General features: G+C 48.0%; 1 protein-coding gene across 1 annotated transcript; it reads right to left on the bottom strand.

Annotated features, from left to right (window-relative positions):
* Positions 1–2,102: 2,102 nt before the first annotated feature.
* LOC133352961 (alpha-tocopherol transfer protein-like) lies at positions 2,103–15,051 on the bottom strand. The gene is made up of 5 exons (XM_061568991.1): positions 14,144–15,051; positions 8,403–8,536; positions 7,606–7,799; positions 6,834–6,944; positions 2,103–3,866 (listed from the first exon to the last, which is right to left on the bottom strand). The coding sequence occupies exons 1-5, from the start codon at positions 14,371–14,373 to the stop codon at positions 3,588–3,590; spliced, it is 948 nt and encodes a 315-aa protein (XP_061424975.1). The 5' UTR covers positions 14,374–15,051; the 3' UTR covers positions 2,103–3,587.
* Between the last annotated feature and the right edge of the window lie 1,480 nt (positions 15,052–16,531).

The following is a 16,531-nucleotide window of genomic DNA, read 5'->3' as shown; positions in this document are numbered from 1 at the left end:
GTGTCAGTTACAAATGTTTTTGGCCATTCTTGTTCCATTGTGATAATGTCAATACAATTATAATAACCGCTAGCCTCTGTATTAATTCCTCTTTCCATGCATAAAAAATGAAGTTCAATTAAAAAAATATATAATTAAATCACAAAAAAATAAACATCTTGTTTTTATTTTTACTTAAAGCTTTCGTGACTGCAGGAATTCCTATTTATATATCATATATATCTACGTGGCTTTACCGAAAGACCCAAAGAATATCTTGTTTTTAGTTTTGCAACGTCATATTTTAAACCAGAATGTAAATGCCAATGACAGTGCTTTCCCTCCTCCGTGCAGGGCAGCCACAACCTCGTAGCGTCACCGTGTTGAGAGGGGGGCGCCTTGGATGTTCAACAGAAATCCGCCGTTGTCTCTCGTGCGTTCAGCTCTCGCGCTCACCCTGCCTACACCATCACAGCCCTCGACGCCCATTACTTCACTGTACCCATTTTTAGTACAGAATTGTTTAGCTTTGAAGGAGGGTTGACGGGGCTTCAGCCCCCCCCCCATCTCTTGCTGTGCAGCACAGACGCCTCGTGAACTTGAAGCATGGGCAGCAGCTCTTATTTGAGCCACGTGAGGAGACACGTAAGGTGAAGCCTGGCCTCGGGTGTTCATAAATCAGCAACGATAGCTCCTTGTCCACCACCACCACCGCCCAATGACGGAATGCGATGCGTAGAAGGGCGACATTGTTCGTAAGTGGATTGCCAAACGTCAACTGCTGTCATCTAATAATTACACATATAACTCGAAGAATAACCAGAAATTCATCAAAAAACTTTGCGAGCAGATCACCGACAATGGCAACTAAACCAAGGACTGGGCCTCAAAGATATGGACCGGGATGCTCTAGCCTGCCGATACAATTCCGAATAAATTTCAAGAGCGCACTCTCCGTCTTCACATTCGTCCATTCTCTGTTGAAGCCCCCAGTCAACATTCTCTCCGTGGGGGAGGGGTGCTCAATCTTCTCAAACGAGAGGACGTGTCACGTGAAGCCTGCCTCGGGTGCTCCTGAATCAGCAACATTTCTTTAATGTGCGCCACCACCCAACACATTCATGTCCTCGCAGCGGAGTTTGGCTAACTATGGAACAAAGACGGCCACTGCATCGTGCGCTTTCAGATGCGCTTCTGCGACCGTCTGGAACATTCTTTCTTCCGATGTTAGGAAACCACTGGAGCTATGCACTTTTAAATCTATATTAAAAAAAAATCAGATATTGCAATTTATATTATCTGTGGTTGGAATTAAACTGTGTGTGGTGTGTGTGGTGTGTGTGTTGTGTAGTGTGTGGTGTGTGTGTGGTGCATTGTTTAATTTATTACGAGGAATTATGGGTAACATGTGACAGGCCTGACGGTGAATTTCCATTACATTATGGTCCCAGCACATATTAAGACAATTCAAATACACATACAAAGCGTTCTTCCCAGAACCCTTCACGTAAGTGTCCACTCTCCACTCACCTCCAGACAATTCCCTTCTTTAGGGCCCGACCGGCCAGAACTTGAAGGTAACTTCACGTAACTGGACAGTGAGGGCCTTTGTGCGACACGTAGATAGGGTACCCTCCACTAGAGGGGCGTCGACGTTTAGACCTCTACCGGTGGGACCGAGGACGGCTCGGGCTTCATGTGCAAGTCTCGATCAAAACTCAGAGCCCCGCACCCCGGATCCACACCGCGTTGTATCCCCTCGTCTCAACCCCGCCGTATTGCCCGCGCCTTTCACGCTACCCCCTGTCTCCACCACCACCACCACCCCTTTACTGATGCCATCCTTTCAGATCCTAAAAAAAAAACCCATGCACCTCCCAGCGGCTCCAAACTTGGCCACACCTGGACCACTACATCTATGTCCATATGCAGTCATGCCCAAATAAACGTGAAATATGAATTCTTATTGAGGCGGAAGAAATGCCAACACTTCTCGAGAGAATGTACACGTGAGTGCCACGTGAGAAGGGGTGCAATTACGTTTCTTGCGTTCGGGACAGCGTCGGCAGTCGCGGTATGGACGGCAAGCAGACTGGGTTGTTGTTGATTTTCCAGTTTCTTTATTTAAATCATTAATTGTTACCGACCATCATGCGTACTATTGTATTTTAACTACACAACACAGTAAGGTGCCTGGTGAGAAAATAGACAACCCTTCAGAGTGAGACATTAATATGCAGGAGAGATGTTTTATTGCAACAGGACCAACGTTTCAAACTCATAAAACCAAAATGTCACGAGGTTGACAAAGTCATAAGATGTGTGCTGAGACAATGACGCAGGGTTAAGCACGCTGCAGAACACCTGGCCAGGTGACTCAGGGGTAAAGCGAGCGGCTCGCCATCAGAAAGTTGCAAATTCAAATCTTGGGTGGTGGTTGACTCTGCCTATCATCTCTCCCCCTGGGGCAGACAAAATAGGTACCACATTGTAGACGAGCCAAGAGTGGTTTTCCTATGGAGAGACTCGCCCCTGTCATAGGAATGTGGGATTTACACCATATGCTCTACAGGGCTGCAAACGGAACATCAGCATCAGCTCGATGCTCATTGAGCAAAATACACTCTGACGTTTTTGACACAGAATAAAACTTGATCCTGAATACACACCTGGAATTGCTAATAATTCTGCATCATATCCTTGTCGCAAATGATACCTGGATTTGTCACTGGCTAAATGTGGGGACAAGTCGCGAAACTCTGGTGACAACATTTTTGAGTTGGTGACATTAAACAGGCCTTGTGTCATTTTGAGGTAATCGTGGAGCATTGGAACAAAATTGTACTTTCCAACATTGTGTGGGTTTGCAAAATGTTAAAACATAAAGTTTTATGGATTGCTGAAATACACTTTATTGTGAATATAACTCCGCTGTATATAAATGATAAAAACAATTACAAATATCGTATTTCTTCATCATGGTGCACAAGACGTGTGCCTATAAAGTAAGCCTCTGCCCTTCACGACTTGACAAGAAACCCCAAATAACGATGACTCTTCGATAAACTTCAACAGGTGACATCGTGCAGCAATTGCGTACGCAGTTCACAGGACCGTGCGTCTCTACAAGTGACACCACCAACTGTCGCCAGCAGAGGGCAGATGTAAGAAAAGCCATCCAGTCCCTCATGGCATCAACAACAGTGATGTGTCTCCTATATTATCTAATGCTCTCTCTTGGCCTCACGTGGGCGAAGTCTTTTTAACATAGAAACACTGACGATCGATCGACTAGAACTTGTTATCGACTTTTAGTAGTTTATTAATTGCCACCTTTAAAATGAAGACAGGAAACTCCCTACAAGCCACGCCCATCATTATGCGGCTGATGATGATCCTGGTGACTCCCACCCATCACCTCCAGTCCAGCGGCACAATGTGAGAACACAGATGACACTCCCCCCCGCCCCCCGAATATTTTCTCAACAGTAATTAATTGAACCATTAGATTCAATAATTAATGGCTTCAACAATCGTGTAGCTCAGCTCTACTTCTTTCTGATTGGCTCGAGGTGCAGGCCCTCAGGCCGGACCTGAGTGCAGGCGACCTATAGCTTGGTCCACTCCTCGTCGGGCTCCACCTCCTCAATGACCCGCCTGAAATCTTCCTGCAGCTTCTTATCCTCGTCCGTGACGACCTCCGCGGGCAAATCCTTCTTGAAGACGATGCCTCCAAACGCCTCGAGGAAGTAAGGCTCGGCGGCGAGCAACTCCTGTGCCCAGGCGTCGGCGGAGATCCCGGGCGCCGTGCCCCCGTACTCCGCTGGCAGGATGTCGGGAGAGATTTGTTTGTGCAGCGACAGGAAGTTCGTGCCGTGGAACATCATCTGCAAAAAAGAATTATTTTTAAAAACGACCGCTTAGGTACGGCTGGAAGGTTCAAGGTTGACAACTTTATTATTCACATTTTACCCAGGTGATGGTGGACCCGCACGCGCCTGCAATGCAGCACCGTGGAGGCAGTGATAGTTGGTGGATCGTACAGATGTTCTGAAATGCCCGTCGAGGTGCCATACCCTGGCTTTCCAGGAGGCATTACAGAAACAATGTGGACTCCAATCTGTTCTACCTATTATCAGATAGTGTTTCCCCCTTGCACGCGTGAGTTTTCTTCCGGCTCTCCCATATCCTCCCACGTGTAAACACGCGTGACTTGGCCAATAACACCTTAATAAATAGAGGACCACAGAGCTTGGATGGGAGTTTGGCACCAGCTGACTGCGTGGCTGCCTTTCCTACTTATCTGTTGTTCCTTGGGCCTTTGAGTTGTTCTCTCTATACGAGAGTGAGCAAAGATGGTGTGGCGCATTAGAAGTTGAAATTATGATTATTAAGACGCTCTGGAAAGTAAGATGCATCCCAAACTGGTGCCCGGTGTCAATACAGTTATACAAATATGGTCGCACAAGAAAGTGCATTTTAGAACCCAAATAATATTGTAGTCATAGCTAGTCAGAAAGACTGAGCCAGCTAACGCTGCTGAGGTGCTGAGTTTAAATGAGATTTATGTGCCTAGTGGAGTGAATTGATCTCAGCCCAGTCACCGATAACCCTACATATAAACGCATAGTGTTACATTTTGTGTTTCACTGGGTTTGGATTATTTCAATTTTGAGAATTTGAAAACATACGAGGCTTGATTGACAATGCTAATATGTTCTTTGGTTTTTTCGGTAAAGTCACGTATAAAAATAAAATAATAAATTAAATAATAGCATACGACGTTTCGATTGCAACACAAGCAATCATCATCAGGTATAATGAAATAGCGACATAGAATATAACCAGAAAACTATAGACAGACATATAAGCAGACAGATATCACCAAGATACATAGAGAGAGCAACCCAGGTACAGAGAGAGGTGATCGTCTCTGTGGGGTGGCCTTAAATAGACAGAGGGGGGCGGAGGCAGAGAGAGGGAGGGGGTAGGGAAAACATTTACATGTCAATGAGTACGAAGGGAGGGGAGTAAGGTAAGCAGGCTTAGAGGGAGACAGAACACACTAAATTAAATAACCTAGCAAAGTATCGAAATGTTATGTAAAACGACACAGAGAGTCGGTCAACACACAATTAACGCATTGCCTGGTCGATTACGTATTTCAAAGATTGCTAAGTTAGAATTTAAGTGTGAAAATTCAAAACAAAGACTAAACATAAAAAAGAGGAACGGAGACACACAGACAGAGCAGAACCTAAGAACGATACAAAACGAGTGTAGACAGAGAAAATTACACTAAACCAAAGAATAATTCCTGCAGTCACGAAAGCTCCAAAATTAAGATTGAACCACTTCTACGGGGAAGTTCCAAGTTTACCTTTTTCTCTCTCTCTGGGTTTCTTGTTCTCTCTATCTGCCTGTATATTTAGTGTAATTTTCTCTGTCTACACTCGTTTTGTATCGTTCTTAGGTTCTGCTCTGTCTGTGTGTCTCCGTTCCTCTTTTTTATGTTTTGTCTTTGTTTTGAATTTTCACACTTAAATTCTAACTTAGCAATCTTTGAAATACGTAATCGACCAGGCAATGCGTTAATTGTGTGTTGACCGACTCTCTGTGTCGTTTTACATAACATTTCGATACTTTGCTAGGTTATTTAATTTAGTGTGTTCTGTCTCCCTCTAAGCCTGCTTACCTTACTCCCCTCCCTTCGTACTCATTGACATGTAAATGTTTTCCCTACCCCCTCCCTCTCTCTGCCTCCGCCCCCCTCTGTCTATTTAAGGCCACCCCACAGAGACGATCACCTCTCTCTGTACCTGGGTTGCTCTCTCTATGTATCTTGGTGATATCTGTCTGCTTATATGTCTGTCTATAGTTTTCTGGTTATATTCTATGTCGCTATTTCATTATACCTGATGATGATTGCTTGTGTTGCAATCGAAACGTCGTATGCTATTATTTAATTTATTATTTTATTTTTATACGTGACTTTACCGAAAAAACCAAAGAATAATTCCTGCAGTCACGAAAGCTCCAAAATTAAGAATGCTAATATGAATTATGTACTCAGGGCACTGAAAAGGCGTGCCCCTAGTTTGTGTAGAGAGGTCTATTCAGGTAACTTCAGAAGTAGTTCTATGATGTCATCTTCCAAGACACTTATCGGACACAAGGTGATGTGTCAGAGACATTTCTTCGGCCGGTTACGTGATGCAAAAAATCACAATTGGAATACAACTGGGTAAAGAGAAAATGCAAAAATAAATCAAAACATTATGATTAGTCTTTTACCATGAAATCAAAGTGACTATCTGCCCGAAAGAGCATTATGATGCTCATTTCATTTGCCATAAGCAACGGTCCCATGACGAGAGGCAGTCCCTCCAAAAAGTAGTGAACATATTATCCACCACTAAGAGAGGATGGGCTGAATTTCGATTTAAAGCTTTCGTGACTGCAGGGATTCATCTTCTTGGTTCTTTCGGTAAAGTCACGTGACTCTACCGAAAGAACCAAGAAGAGGATGGGCTGACTTTACCCCCAAAGTGGGATTTGAATTCACGTCCTTTTTGGCTGTGAATGAAGGCCTCTGGCACTCTGCCACTCTGTCAGACAATTTTTAAGTGCAGATAATTTGTGCCAACTATAGCAGCCATCGAATGGTGTACTTAAGTGTACAGTGCAGACAGCAGCAAACCACCGGTGTTAATTTCTATATAAAACAAATATTCCACTGAAAACTCTCATTTGCTGTGATCACAAAAAACCAACACCATTAATACAAGGTATTTGAATGCTGATTCAACATCCACATATTATCAGTGTCAACAAAGTGATTCAATAATGCGCACCCGCTTTCGCATCTTCTCCTTCAGAAAGGGCTTCATCAAGGCGAACATGGCTTTGAATATCGATGGCTCATTAATCGTATTGTGTCCCTTTATTCGTATTGGAAATGCATCCTGGAAGAAAAAAACACGCACAAACAAAGATCAAACAGAAACATGAATAGAAAAAAAACCACTGTGTTTTTAGACTCATTGAAATTCGGTGTAATAATGGGCACAACCCGATGTACAGAGACAAGTGAATAAAATATTATTTAAATGTAACAGTAACTTACAGACCTTTGTCAATTTACTGCTGGATGATGTCCTTCCACATGCAATGTTAGTCGAGAGGGCTATTTGACCATACTTGAACACACTGGTCAATGCTGGTTTTGGTGAGGTGCTGCCAAAGTCTCATTCAGATATCACGTGCCACTGATGTTAGCCGTGGCCAGAAATGGAACTCGGTTTAGAGTATTCATAACACAGTGCATTAACCACTGCACCGCAGCTGTCCCCAAATATGTAAATATGCATAAGTAATTGCAAATTCATTTAAGTATATAGTAGATATGCGTTTTGGATGAGAGGTGTCTGTACGTTGAGATTTGTAAGGACAATTTATTTACCTTTTTTAGATCATTAACATTACGTACGAATGTAAACTGTCGCCGTGATAATGACAGTGCTGTGCACGAGACCACGTGACACAACTTTTGGCGCGTTAGGATGAGGGTTAGTCGTATCTAGGCGTGATTATTTTTTCCCTAGTGTGCCTTCCACTGTAACGTACCTGCATCACTGTGGTTATTTTTTTCATGAGAGAAGGGGTGACGTTGGAGACGTGGGCGAGGCGCACGCCCTTGTGGTCTGCTAGGACCGTGATCCCGTTCACCTGCGTCTCCTCGGACTGGATCAGCAGCTCCATGGTCATGTACATCGCTCGGATATTGTCCATCATGGGAGTCACCGAAGGATTCCACTTTCCTGTTCAAATTGGCATGGACGTGATTCACCTCGTGCCATAGCTGTGTGTTATTATTGTTATTACAGTAGTGAGGAAAGCCTCACAGAGTCTCGACTGTTCATCAGGAGGGTTCTGATAAGTTTTAGGAGCAGAGAGCGATTGCTATGGATTTCCCATTTTTATCAATTGCAAATATGTATTCAAATTTGGACCATGATGCCGTCACACATAGCCTACTATTTTTAAAATAACATCACGAGATCTTTAACACCCACTGTGAAATACAGGCATGTGTTTTCACGGTTAATGCACCGGTAGGAGTAAACTGGCGGCCGTGGGTTTGAACCGCAAACCACTGCAACAAATGGCAAACGCCGCAACAACTCTATGTACTGTATGTTGAACTTCTGTCACACTGTACGTAGTCAACCGTGCTAACCGGAGGTGCCATGCATATACCTAACAGTTGGGCCATTCCACGATTTTTGGCGTGCGTGTCGGACAAGTTCAATGAAAACTCAGTACTTGAAGAAGCTCCCAACACATGGAGCCAAATGTCAGACGTGACACCAAACAACAAGCGGTACAGTGCAATGGAGAGCTTGAGCAGCGACCCCTCTCACCGGGACTCTGGATGATGACGCGTCTGCCCTTGGAGTCCCGCTCTGGCAACACGCGGATGAAGCCGCTGCCCAGCAACTCTTTCACTGCGGACGGACGGAAGTTCTGGAAGATGTCTGGCCAGGTCTCGTGGCACCTCGAACAAAAGGAGTCACCAGGAGAGTAAGACCACAAGTTCACGAATTTGCGCGACAGACATTCGTGACGTGAAGATTATTCGCTGATTCAAAGCGTGGTACTATAATGTGTGCAAGGGTGGTATGTTAGCAGCGAGAGGTTAGCACACCGTGCTATGAACAAAACGACCTGGGTTAAAAAAGTTGAATGTTTCGCCACGGATAAGATTGAGTGGCGAGTGACGTCTGAACTGGCCAGTGCTGCCCTCTGCCTGCTTCACCAACCTGCACTCAGCAGCAGCAGCAAGGTGAGGTGTGGTGAACCCCCATGGGTCAAACAACCTCGACGGTGAGCCCTTTCACCAACAACGAACTAACCAAGGGCTGTCCATTAAATGCAGTGGAACAAAAACATTGTTCCTGAGTAGTGTTATTTCCTAATTGCTTATGCCTCAAAAGTACATCAAATGGCTATTGTTCCCCACAAACTTTGCTTTTGTGACCAGGACACAAAAGCAAAGTTAATAATCCACTCCGTTAATAACACTGTGTATCAAAAAATATGTTTAAGTTTGTGGGGAATAATAGCCATTTTCTATACTTTTTATGTATAAACAATTACAAAATAACACGCAGGAACAAAATCGTGTTACATAGTGATATTACACACTGTATTTGCTGTGGTATGTACTGTGCATGGTTTGTACTTTACCACGGGACTGAGTTTTGGCCAGCTGTGGGCAGTGCAGCGAATTCCATTGTTGGACTGAACTATGCCCACACATCAATGCCCGCTGTCTTCACTGACCGCCACGGTGAGCTATAGTCAAACATAACCTCGTGACCCGCACGGCGTGGCGAAGCCCTATAACTGGGGTATGCCACCCTCCTGGATTGGCAGAGAATCGACCGGAATTGGCATCGATCTCCGAGTGACTATTGAAAGCAATCCGGGAGATTTTAATAAGAGGGTATGATAAGAAAATAAATGAATAGGAATAAAAACGTCCCGGGAATAGCTTCAGTGAGAGAGTTGGAAACCTTTGCTCTAACACTTCAGGGAGTTGATAAAAAGAGCTGCACAAGTCTTCCTTGTGGTGTGACGCTGCATTGTGAGTTCACACAAAGTCCGTAAGTTTTACAACTTCATGGCCGTAGTTCACTATCCTCGCAAAGCCTTCAGCTTACACTGAAGGGCAGTGCAAACACGATCACTGTACACGCCTGCACCCTCTAACCACCCAGCAATGTCCACGCAAGGGCAACCTCAACCTTCACGCGTTGCAAACTTTTTAAAACAAGTGGCAACCAAATGTGATTTAACGTGTCGTGTTTGAAACGCTGTCTGCATTGCCCCGTTAGTCATTACAAGGGATGTCAAGCTTGCCAATAATACGACGTGCAGCACTTTAACTCAGGTGTCCTGTACACATGAGTTGTTGCAAGGTTTGTTTAAGCAAGCGGTCTTTTTTTAAATACAACTTCATACTTGTGAAACCAACTGTATTTAGCAACAACACATGCCAAATATGTACTCGGCGACGTTTCGGGCGATGACCCTTCTTCAAACGAGAGGCTGCCGATTTTAAACCGGACTAAAAACACATCCCGTAAAAAAAAATGTTTTCCCCAAAATGTTGCAAAGCGGGACATGGTTAGCTCTGGAAGTGTGAATGCGTTAAGAGTTCGTCAGCCTCGCAGGGACACACGTGCGAGCGGGTTCGATTCACGCTCACGGCCAACATCAGTGAAGATTATCTGAACCGATCCTGGGCTTCCCTTACGTCTACTCAGCCTCAAATGAGTACCAGTTGCGGTGTGCGTAAAACATCAGCACTGGGGGAGACAAAGGCGGCCGGCCGTTGGCCACCCCTCGCGTGCCGTACCGGTCTTCATAAATCTTCGCTTACATCACTTTCGCCCAACAGTCTGTTAAAGCCTGCCCGGGTGCCTTTGTCATTGTGCGTGTGGCTCTTGCCATTGTGACAATGGTACAGCAGGAGGCCGCGTGTGTGTGTATGTCGGAGTGTCAGTGGCCGCACTGTGTGTGTGTGTCGGAGTGTCAGTGGCCGCACTGTGTGTGTGTGTCGGAGTGTCAATGGCCGCACTGTGTGTGTGTGTCGGAGTGTCAATGCTGTGTGTGTGTCTGTCGGAGTGTCAATGGCCGCACTGTGTGTGTGTCGGAGTGTCAATGGCCGCACTGTGTGTGTGTGTGTGTCGGAGTGTCAATGACGGCACTGTGTGTGTGTGTCGGAGTGTCAATGGCGCACTGTGTGTGTGTGTCGGAGTGTCAATGGCCGCACTGTGTGTGTGTGTCGGAGTGTCAATGGCCGCACTGTGTGTGTGTCGGAGTGTCAGTGGCCGCACTGTGTGTGTGTGTCGGAGTGTCAATGACGGCACTGTGTGTGTGTGTCGGAGTGTCAATGACGGCACTGTGTGTGTGTGTGTGTCGGAGTGTCAATGGCCGCACTGTGTGTGTGTCGGAGTGTCAATGACGGCACTGTGTGTGTGTGTGTGTCGGAGTGTCAATGGCCGCATTGTGTGTGTGTGTGTGTGTCGGAGTGTCAATGACGGCACTGTGTGTGTGTGTGTGTGTCGGAGTGTCAATGGCCGCACTGTGTGTGTGTGTCGGAGTGTCAATGACGGCACTGTGTGTGTGTGTGTCGGAGTGTCAATGGCCGCACTGTGTGTATGTCGGAGTGTCAATGGCCGCACTGTGTGTGTGTGTCGGAGTGTCAATGACGGCACTGTGTGTGTGTGTCGGAGTGTCAATGGCCGCACTGTGTGTATGTCGGAGTGTCAATGGCCGCACTGTGTGTGTGTATCGGAGTGTCAATGGCCGCACTGTGTGTATGTCGGAGTGTCAATGACGGCACTGTGTGTGTGTGTGTCGGAGTGTCAATGATGGCACTGTGTGTGTGTGTGTGTGTCGGAGTGTCAATGGCCGCACTGTGTGTATGTCGGAGTGTCAATGGCCGCGATGTGTGTGTGTGTGTCGGTGTGTCAATGGCCGCACTGTGTGTGTATGTGTGTATGTCGGAGTGTCAATGGCCGCACTGTGTGTATGTCGGAGTGTCAATGGCCGCGATGTGTGTGTGTATGTCGGAGTGTCAATGGCCGCACTGTGTGTGTGTGTATGTCGGAGTGTCAATGACCGCACTGTGTGTGTGTGTCGGAGTGTCAATGGCCGCACTGTGTGTGTGTGTATGTCGGAGTGTCAATGGCCGCACTGTGTGTATGTCGGAGTATCAATGGCCGCACTGTGTGTATGTCGGAGTGTCAATGACCGCACTGTGTGTGTGTGTAGGAGTGTCAATGACCGCACTGTGTGTATGTCGGAGTGTCAATGACCGCACTGTGTGTATGTCGGAGTGTCAATGGCCGCACTGTGTGTATGTCGGAGTGTCAGTGGCCGCACTGTGTGTGTGTCGGAGTGTCAATGGCCGCACTGTGTGTATGTCGGAGTGTCAATGGCCGCACTGTGTGTATGTCGGAGTGTCAGTGGCCACACTGTGTGTGTGTGTCGGTGTGTCAATGACGGCACTGTGTGTGTGTGTTGGAGTGTCAATGACCGCACTGTGTGTATGTCGGAGTGTCAATAGCCGCACTGTGTGTGTGTGTCGGAGTGTCAGTGGCCACACTGTGTGTGTGTGTCGGTGTGTCAATGACGGCACTGTGTGTGTGTGTTGGAGTGTCAATGACCGCACTGTGTGTATGTCGGAGTGTCAATGGCCGCACTGTGTGTGTGTCGGAGTGTCAATGACGGCACTGTGTGTGTGTGTGTGTGTCGGAGTGTCAATGGCCGCACTGTGTGTGTGTGTGTGTGTCGGAGTGTCAATGACGGCACTGTGTGTGTGTGTGTCGGAGTGTCAATGGCCGCACTGTGTGTGTGTGTCGGAGTGTCAATGACGGCACTGTGTGTGTGTGTGTCGGAGTGTCAATGGCCGCACTGTGTGTATGTCGGAGTGTCAATGGCCGCACTGTGTGTGTCGGAGTGTCAATGACGGCACTGTGTGTGTGTGTGTGTGTTGGAGTGTCAATGGCCGCACTGTGTGTATGTCGGAGTGTCAATGGCCGCACTGTGTGTGTGTGTCGGAGTGTCAATGGCCGCACTGTGTGTATGTCGGAGTGTCAATGGCCGCACTGTGTGTATGTCGGAGTGTCAATGACGGCACTGTGTGTGTGTGTGTTTGTCGGAGTGTCAATGACGGCACTGTGTGTGTGTGTGTCGGAGTGTCAATGGCCGCACTGTGTGTATGTCGGAGTGTCAATGGCCGCGATGTGTGTGTGTGTGTATGTCGGAGTGTCAATGGCCGCACTGTGTGTATGTCGGAGTGTCAATGGCCGCGATGTGTGTGTGTATGTCGGAGTGTCAATGGCCGCACTGTGTGTGTGTGTATGTCGGAGTGTCAATGACCGCACTGTGTGTGTGTGTCGGAGTGTCAATGGCCGCACTGTGTGTGTGTGTATGTCGGAGTGTCAATGGCCGCACTGTGTGTATGTCGGAGTATCAATGGCCGCACTGTGTGTATGTCGGAGTGTCAATGACCGCACTGTGTGTGTGTGTCGGAGTGTCAATGACCGCACTGTGTGTATGTTGGAGTGTCAATGACCGCACTGTGTGTATGTCGGAGTGTCAATGGCCGCACTGTGTGTATGTCGGAGTATCAGTGGCCGCACTGTGTGTGTGTCGGAGTGTCAATGACCGCACTGTGTGTATGTCGGAGTGTCAATGGCCGCACTGTGTGTATGTCGGAGTGTCAGTGGCCACACTGTGTGTGTGTGTCGGTGTGTCAATGACGGCACTGTGTGTGTGTGTTGGAGTGTCAATGACCGCACTGTGTGTATGTCGGAGTGTCAATAGCCGCACTGTCTGTGTGTGTCGGAGTGTCAGTGGCCACACTGTGTGTGTGTGTCGGTGTGTCAATGACGGCACTGTGTGTGTGTGTTGGAGTGTCAATGACCGCACTGTGTGTATGTCGGAGTGTCAATAGCCGCACTGTGTGTGTGTGTCGGTGTGTCAATGACGGCACTGTGTGTGTGTGTTGGAGTGTCAATGACCGCACTGTGTGTATGTCGGAGTGTCAATGGCCGCACTGTGTGTGTGTCGGAGTGTCAATGACGGCACTGTGTGTGTGTGTGTGTGTCGGAGTGTCAATGGCCGCACTGTGTGTGTGTGTGTGTGTCGGAGTGTCAATGACGGCACTGTGTGTGTGTGTGTCGGAGTGTCAATGGCCGCACTGTGTGTGTGTGTCGGAGTGTCAATGACGGCACTGTGTGTGTGTGTGTCGGAGTGTCAATGGCCGCACTGTGTGTATGTCGGAGTGTCAATGGCCGCACTGTGTGTGTCGGAGTGTCAATGACGGCACTGTGTGTGTGTGTTGGAGTGTCAATGGCCGCACTGTGTGTATGTCGGAGTGTCAATGGCCGCACTGTGTGTGTGTCGGAGTGTCAATAGCCGCACTGTGTGTATGTCGGAGTGTCAATGACCGCACTGTGTGTATGTCGGAGTGTCAATGGCCGCACTGTGTGTATGTCGGAGTGTCAATAGCCGCACTGTGTGTATGTCGGAGTGTCAATGACCGCACTGTGTGTGTGTCGAGCGAAGCAACATCAAAGCACGCTACTTGTAGTAGCTCTCCACGAGCTTGAAGGTCTTCTCGTGGTCAAACTTCCTGGCTCGCAGGAACCGCAGCAGGAAGCCGTCGTCCATCCGGGCCGGGATGTCGGGGCGGAGAGCGAGCGCCTCCCGCAGCTTCTGCACCTCGTGGGCCCTCGTCTCGGGGTTCTCTCCCAACTCCACGCGAGCCCTCTCCACCAGCTCGGGCGACAGCGAGCACACGTAGCCCCCTGCCATCGCTGTGTGTGTGTGTGCTGCGCGTGTGTGTGATGTGTACCTACTGAGTGTGTGTGTGTGCTGCGTGTGTGTGTTTACACTGTGTGTGTACCTACTGAGTGTGTGTGTGCTGCGTGTGTGTACACTGTGTATGTACCTACTGAGTGTGTGCTGCGTGTGTGTACACTGTGTATGTACCTACTGAGTGTGTGCTGCGTGTGTGTGTGCACTGTGTGTGTACCTACTGTGTGTGTGTGCTGCGCGTGTGTGTGTGTGTGCACTTTGTGTGTACCTACTGAGTGTGTGTGTGCTGCGTGTGTGTACACTGTGTATGTACCTACTGAGTGTGTTCTGCGTGTGTGTGTGCACTGTGTGTGTCCCTACTGAGTGTGTGTGTGCTGCGCGTGTGTGTGTGTGTGCACTGTGTGTGTACCTACTGAGTGTGTGTGTGCTGCGTGTGTGTGTGTACACTGTGTATGTGCTTACTGAGTGTCTGCTGCGTGTGTGTACGTACTGTGTGTGTGTACACTGAGTGTGTGCTGCGTGTGTGTGTGTACACTGTGTGTGTGTACGTACTGAGTGTGTACGTACTGGGTGTGTGGTGTAGAGTGTGGAGCGGGGACAGCTGCGAGTGACCAGAGTGCGAGACGGAAGCGTGGTGGTGGTGGTGTGTGTGGGTGTTGTGCGCTCTTAGAGGGGCACAGCAGTAGGAGTAGTTGCAATGTCAACGTGATGTCACACGCACGCGCATAACACCCCAACACCTCTATGTCTGCACCGTGGGTTGTTGCCAGACTGCACGTTCTGTTTCAAACATATCGGGTTTGTGCGTTTGTTATCTGCGCACGTCGACTCAGTCTCAAAGTCGGTGTGTACACATCACCACTAGGGAGACAAAGGCGGCCGGGCGTGGTGTTGGCCACCAACCCCCTCGTGTGCCGTTCCGGCCTTCATAGGTGCTCGCTAACAGCACTTGTCCCAGCAGTCTATTTAGGCTATACGGGGGACCTTTGTCTAAATGTTCCATGATGTTGTATCGTCGTACTGATGTGTTGTGAAGAAGATCCATTGCCTCTGAAACGTCGCGTATTACACAGTGTGTGTGTGTGTTGTTTGCCTCTCAATAGCCTACACGTCAACCCGTGCCCATTCAAATCACCACCGATCAGCACGGTTGGCTACGTACGGTGCGAAAGAAGTCCAACGTGCTTTGATACCTCCCCTCCTGAAAAACATCGGGAAAATCCCAAGGAATGTATATAGATATCCAATAACGTGAGACACGAGAAGAGTGAGAGATGGGGTAGAGGCTACTAAATGATGTTTATTTTTACAGCAGCAATAGGAGGCTAACACACACCACGTCCCCGCAGTAAATGAAGTAATAATACTCACCTTGAGTCGCTGAGATTCTAGTTTGCCGCTTGTTCCGTCGAGAGAGTGAAGATAACTCTGGAGCTACCCCTCCTCACGTAGCAAGGCGTGAGCCCTGGGCAGCAGCAGCAGTAGCAGCCCGTGCACCGCAGTGCATCGGGCTGTGTGTGTGTTACTTACCACAGGTAAACAACAACAAACGTGGGAATTTATTGCACGGCCGTGATACCCTCAACATCGTGATAAACCCCGAGTCTCAAGCGGTAATCCCTGCTGACACTTTGTCTGGCGTCTTTTGCGACCGCTGTTCATGATGAATGTATTGAGTCTTGTTTTTTGTACTCTCGCAGGTCGAATCAAAGCCAATTATTAAATGCACAGAATACTTACAATGAAATGTGTGTGTGTGTGCGCAGATTACGACAGATATTGTTCGGTTTATTTAAATGAAGCAAGCTCAGCTGTAGCCAAGTTCGAGGGCCCGACACTTTGCCATGCCGTGGCACAGGCTGCTGTTGTGCACGGCTGTTTCAGTCCATTTTCCCTAACATCCTAAAGTACAAATGCTTCCACTGTACATGTTTTATCATTCTCGTAGAGCGCGCTTCAACGTTTACTGTGCTGGTTCAATACAGCCGGCCACCATAACGAACAGAGGACTGACGGCAGATTCAGGCGAGGGCAGGAGATCTAAAAGGTCGCGGAGCGCAACATCTCGGAGTCGCCGTGCGGCGTTTTTGCAAAGAAGTCAATGCGATTCGCCAGTCGGCGGTGTGGCTCTGCACACGAGAACGAGTGGATTCTC

The sequence above is a fragment of the Lethenteron reissneri genome, chromosome 42, assembly GCF_015708825.2.
Source record: "Lethenteron reissneri isolate LAM-NWPU_2019-01 chromosome 42, ASM1570882v1, whole genome shotgun sequence".
Lineage (NCBI taxonomy): Eukaryota > Metazoa > Chordata > Hyperoartia > Petromyzontiformes > Petromyzontidae > Lethenteron > Lethenteron reissneri.
The sequence above is the reverse complement of the archived record's forward strand: the minus strand, read 5'-3'. Positions and strand labels throughout refer to the sequence as shown.

Excerpts from the sequence above, each read along its gene's own strand:
- LOC133352961 (XM_061568991.1), bottom strand. The coding sequence starts at position 14,373 with ATGGCAGGGGGCTACGTGTGCTCGCTGTCGCCCGAGCTGGTGGAGAGG. Across the intron at positions 7,800-8,402 it reads CGTCATCATCCAGAGTCCCG|GAAAGTGGAATCCTTCGGTG; the intron begins GTGAGAGGGGTC and ends CAATTTGAACAG. Across the intron at positions 6,945-7,605 it reads AAATAACCACAGTGATGCAG|GATGCATTTCCAATACGAAT; the intron begins GTACGTTACAGT and ends TTTTTCTTCCAG.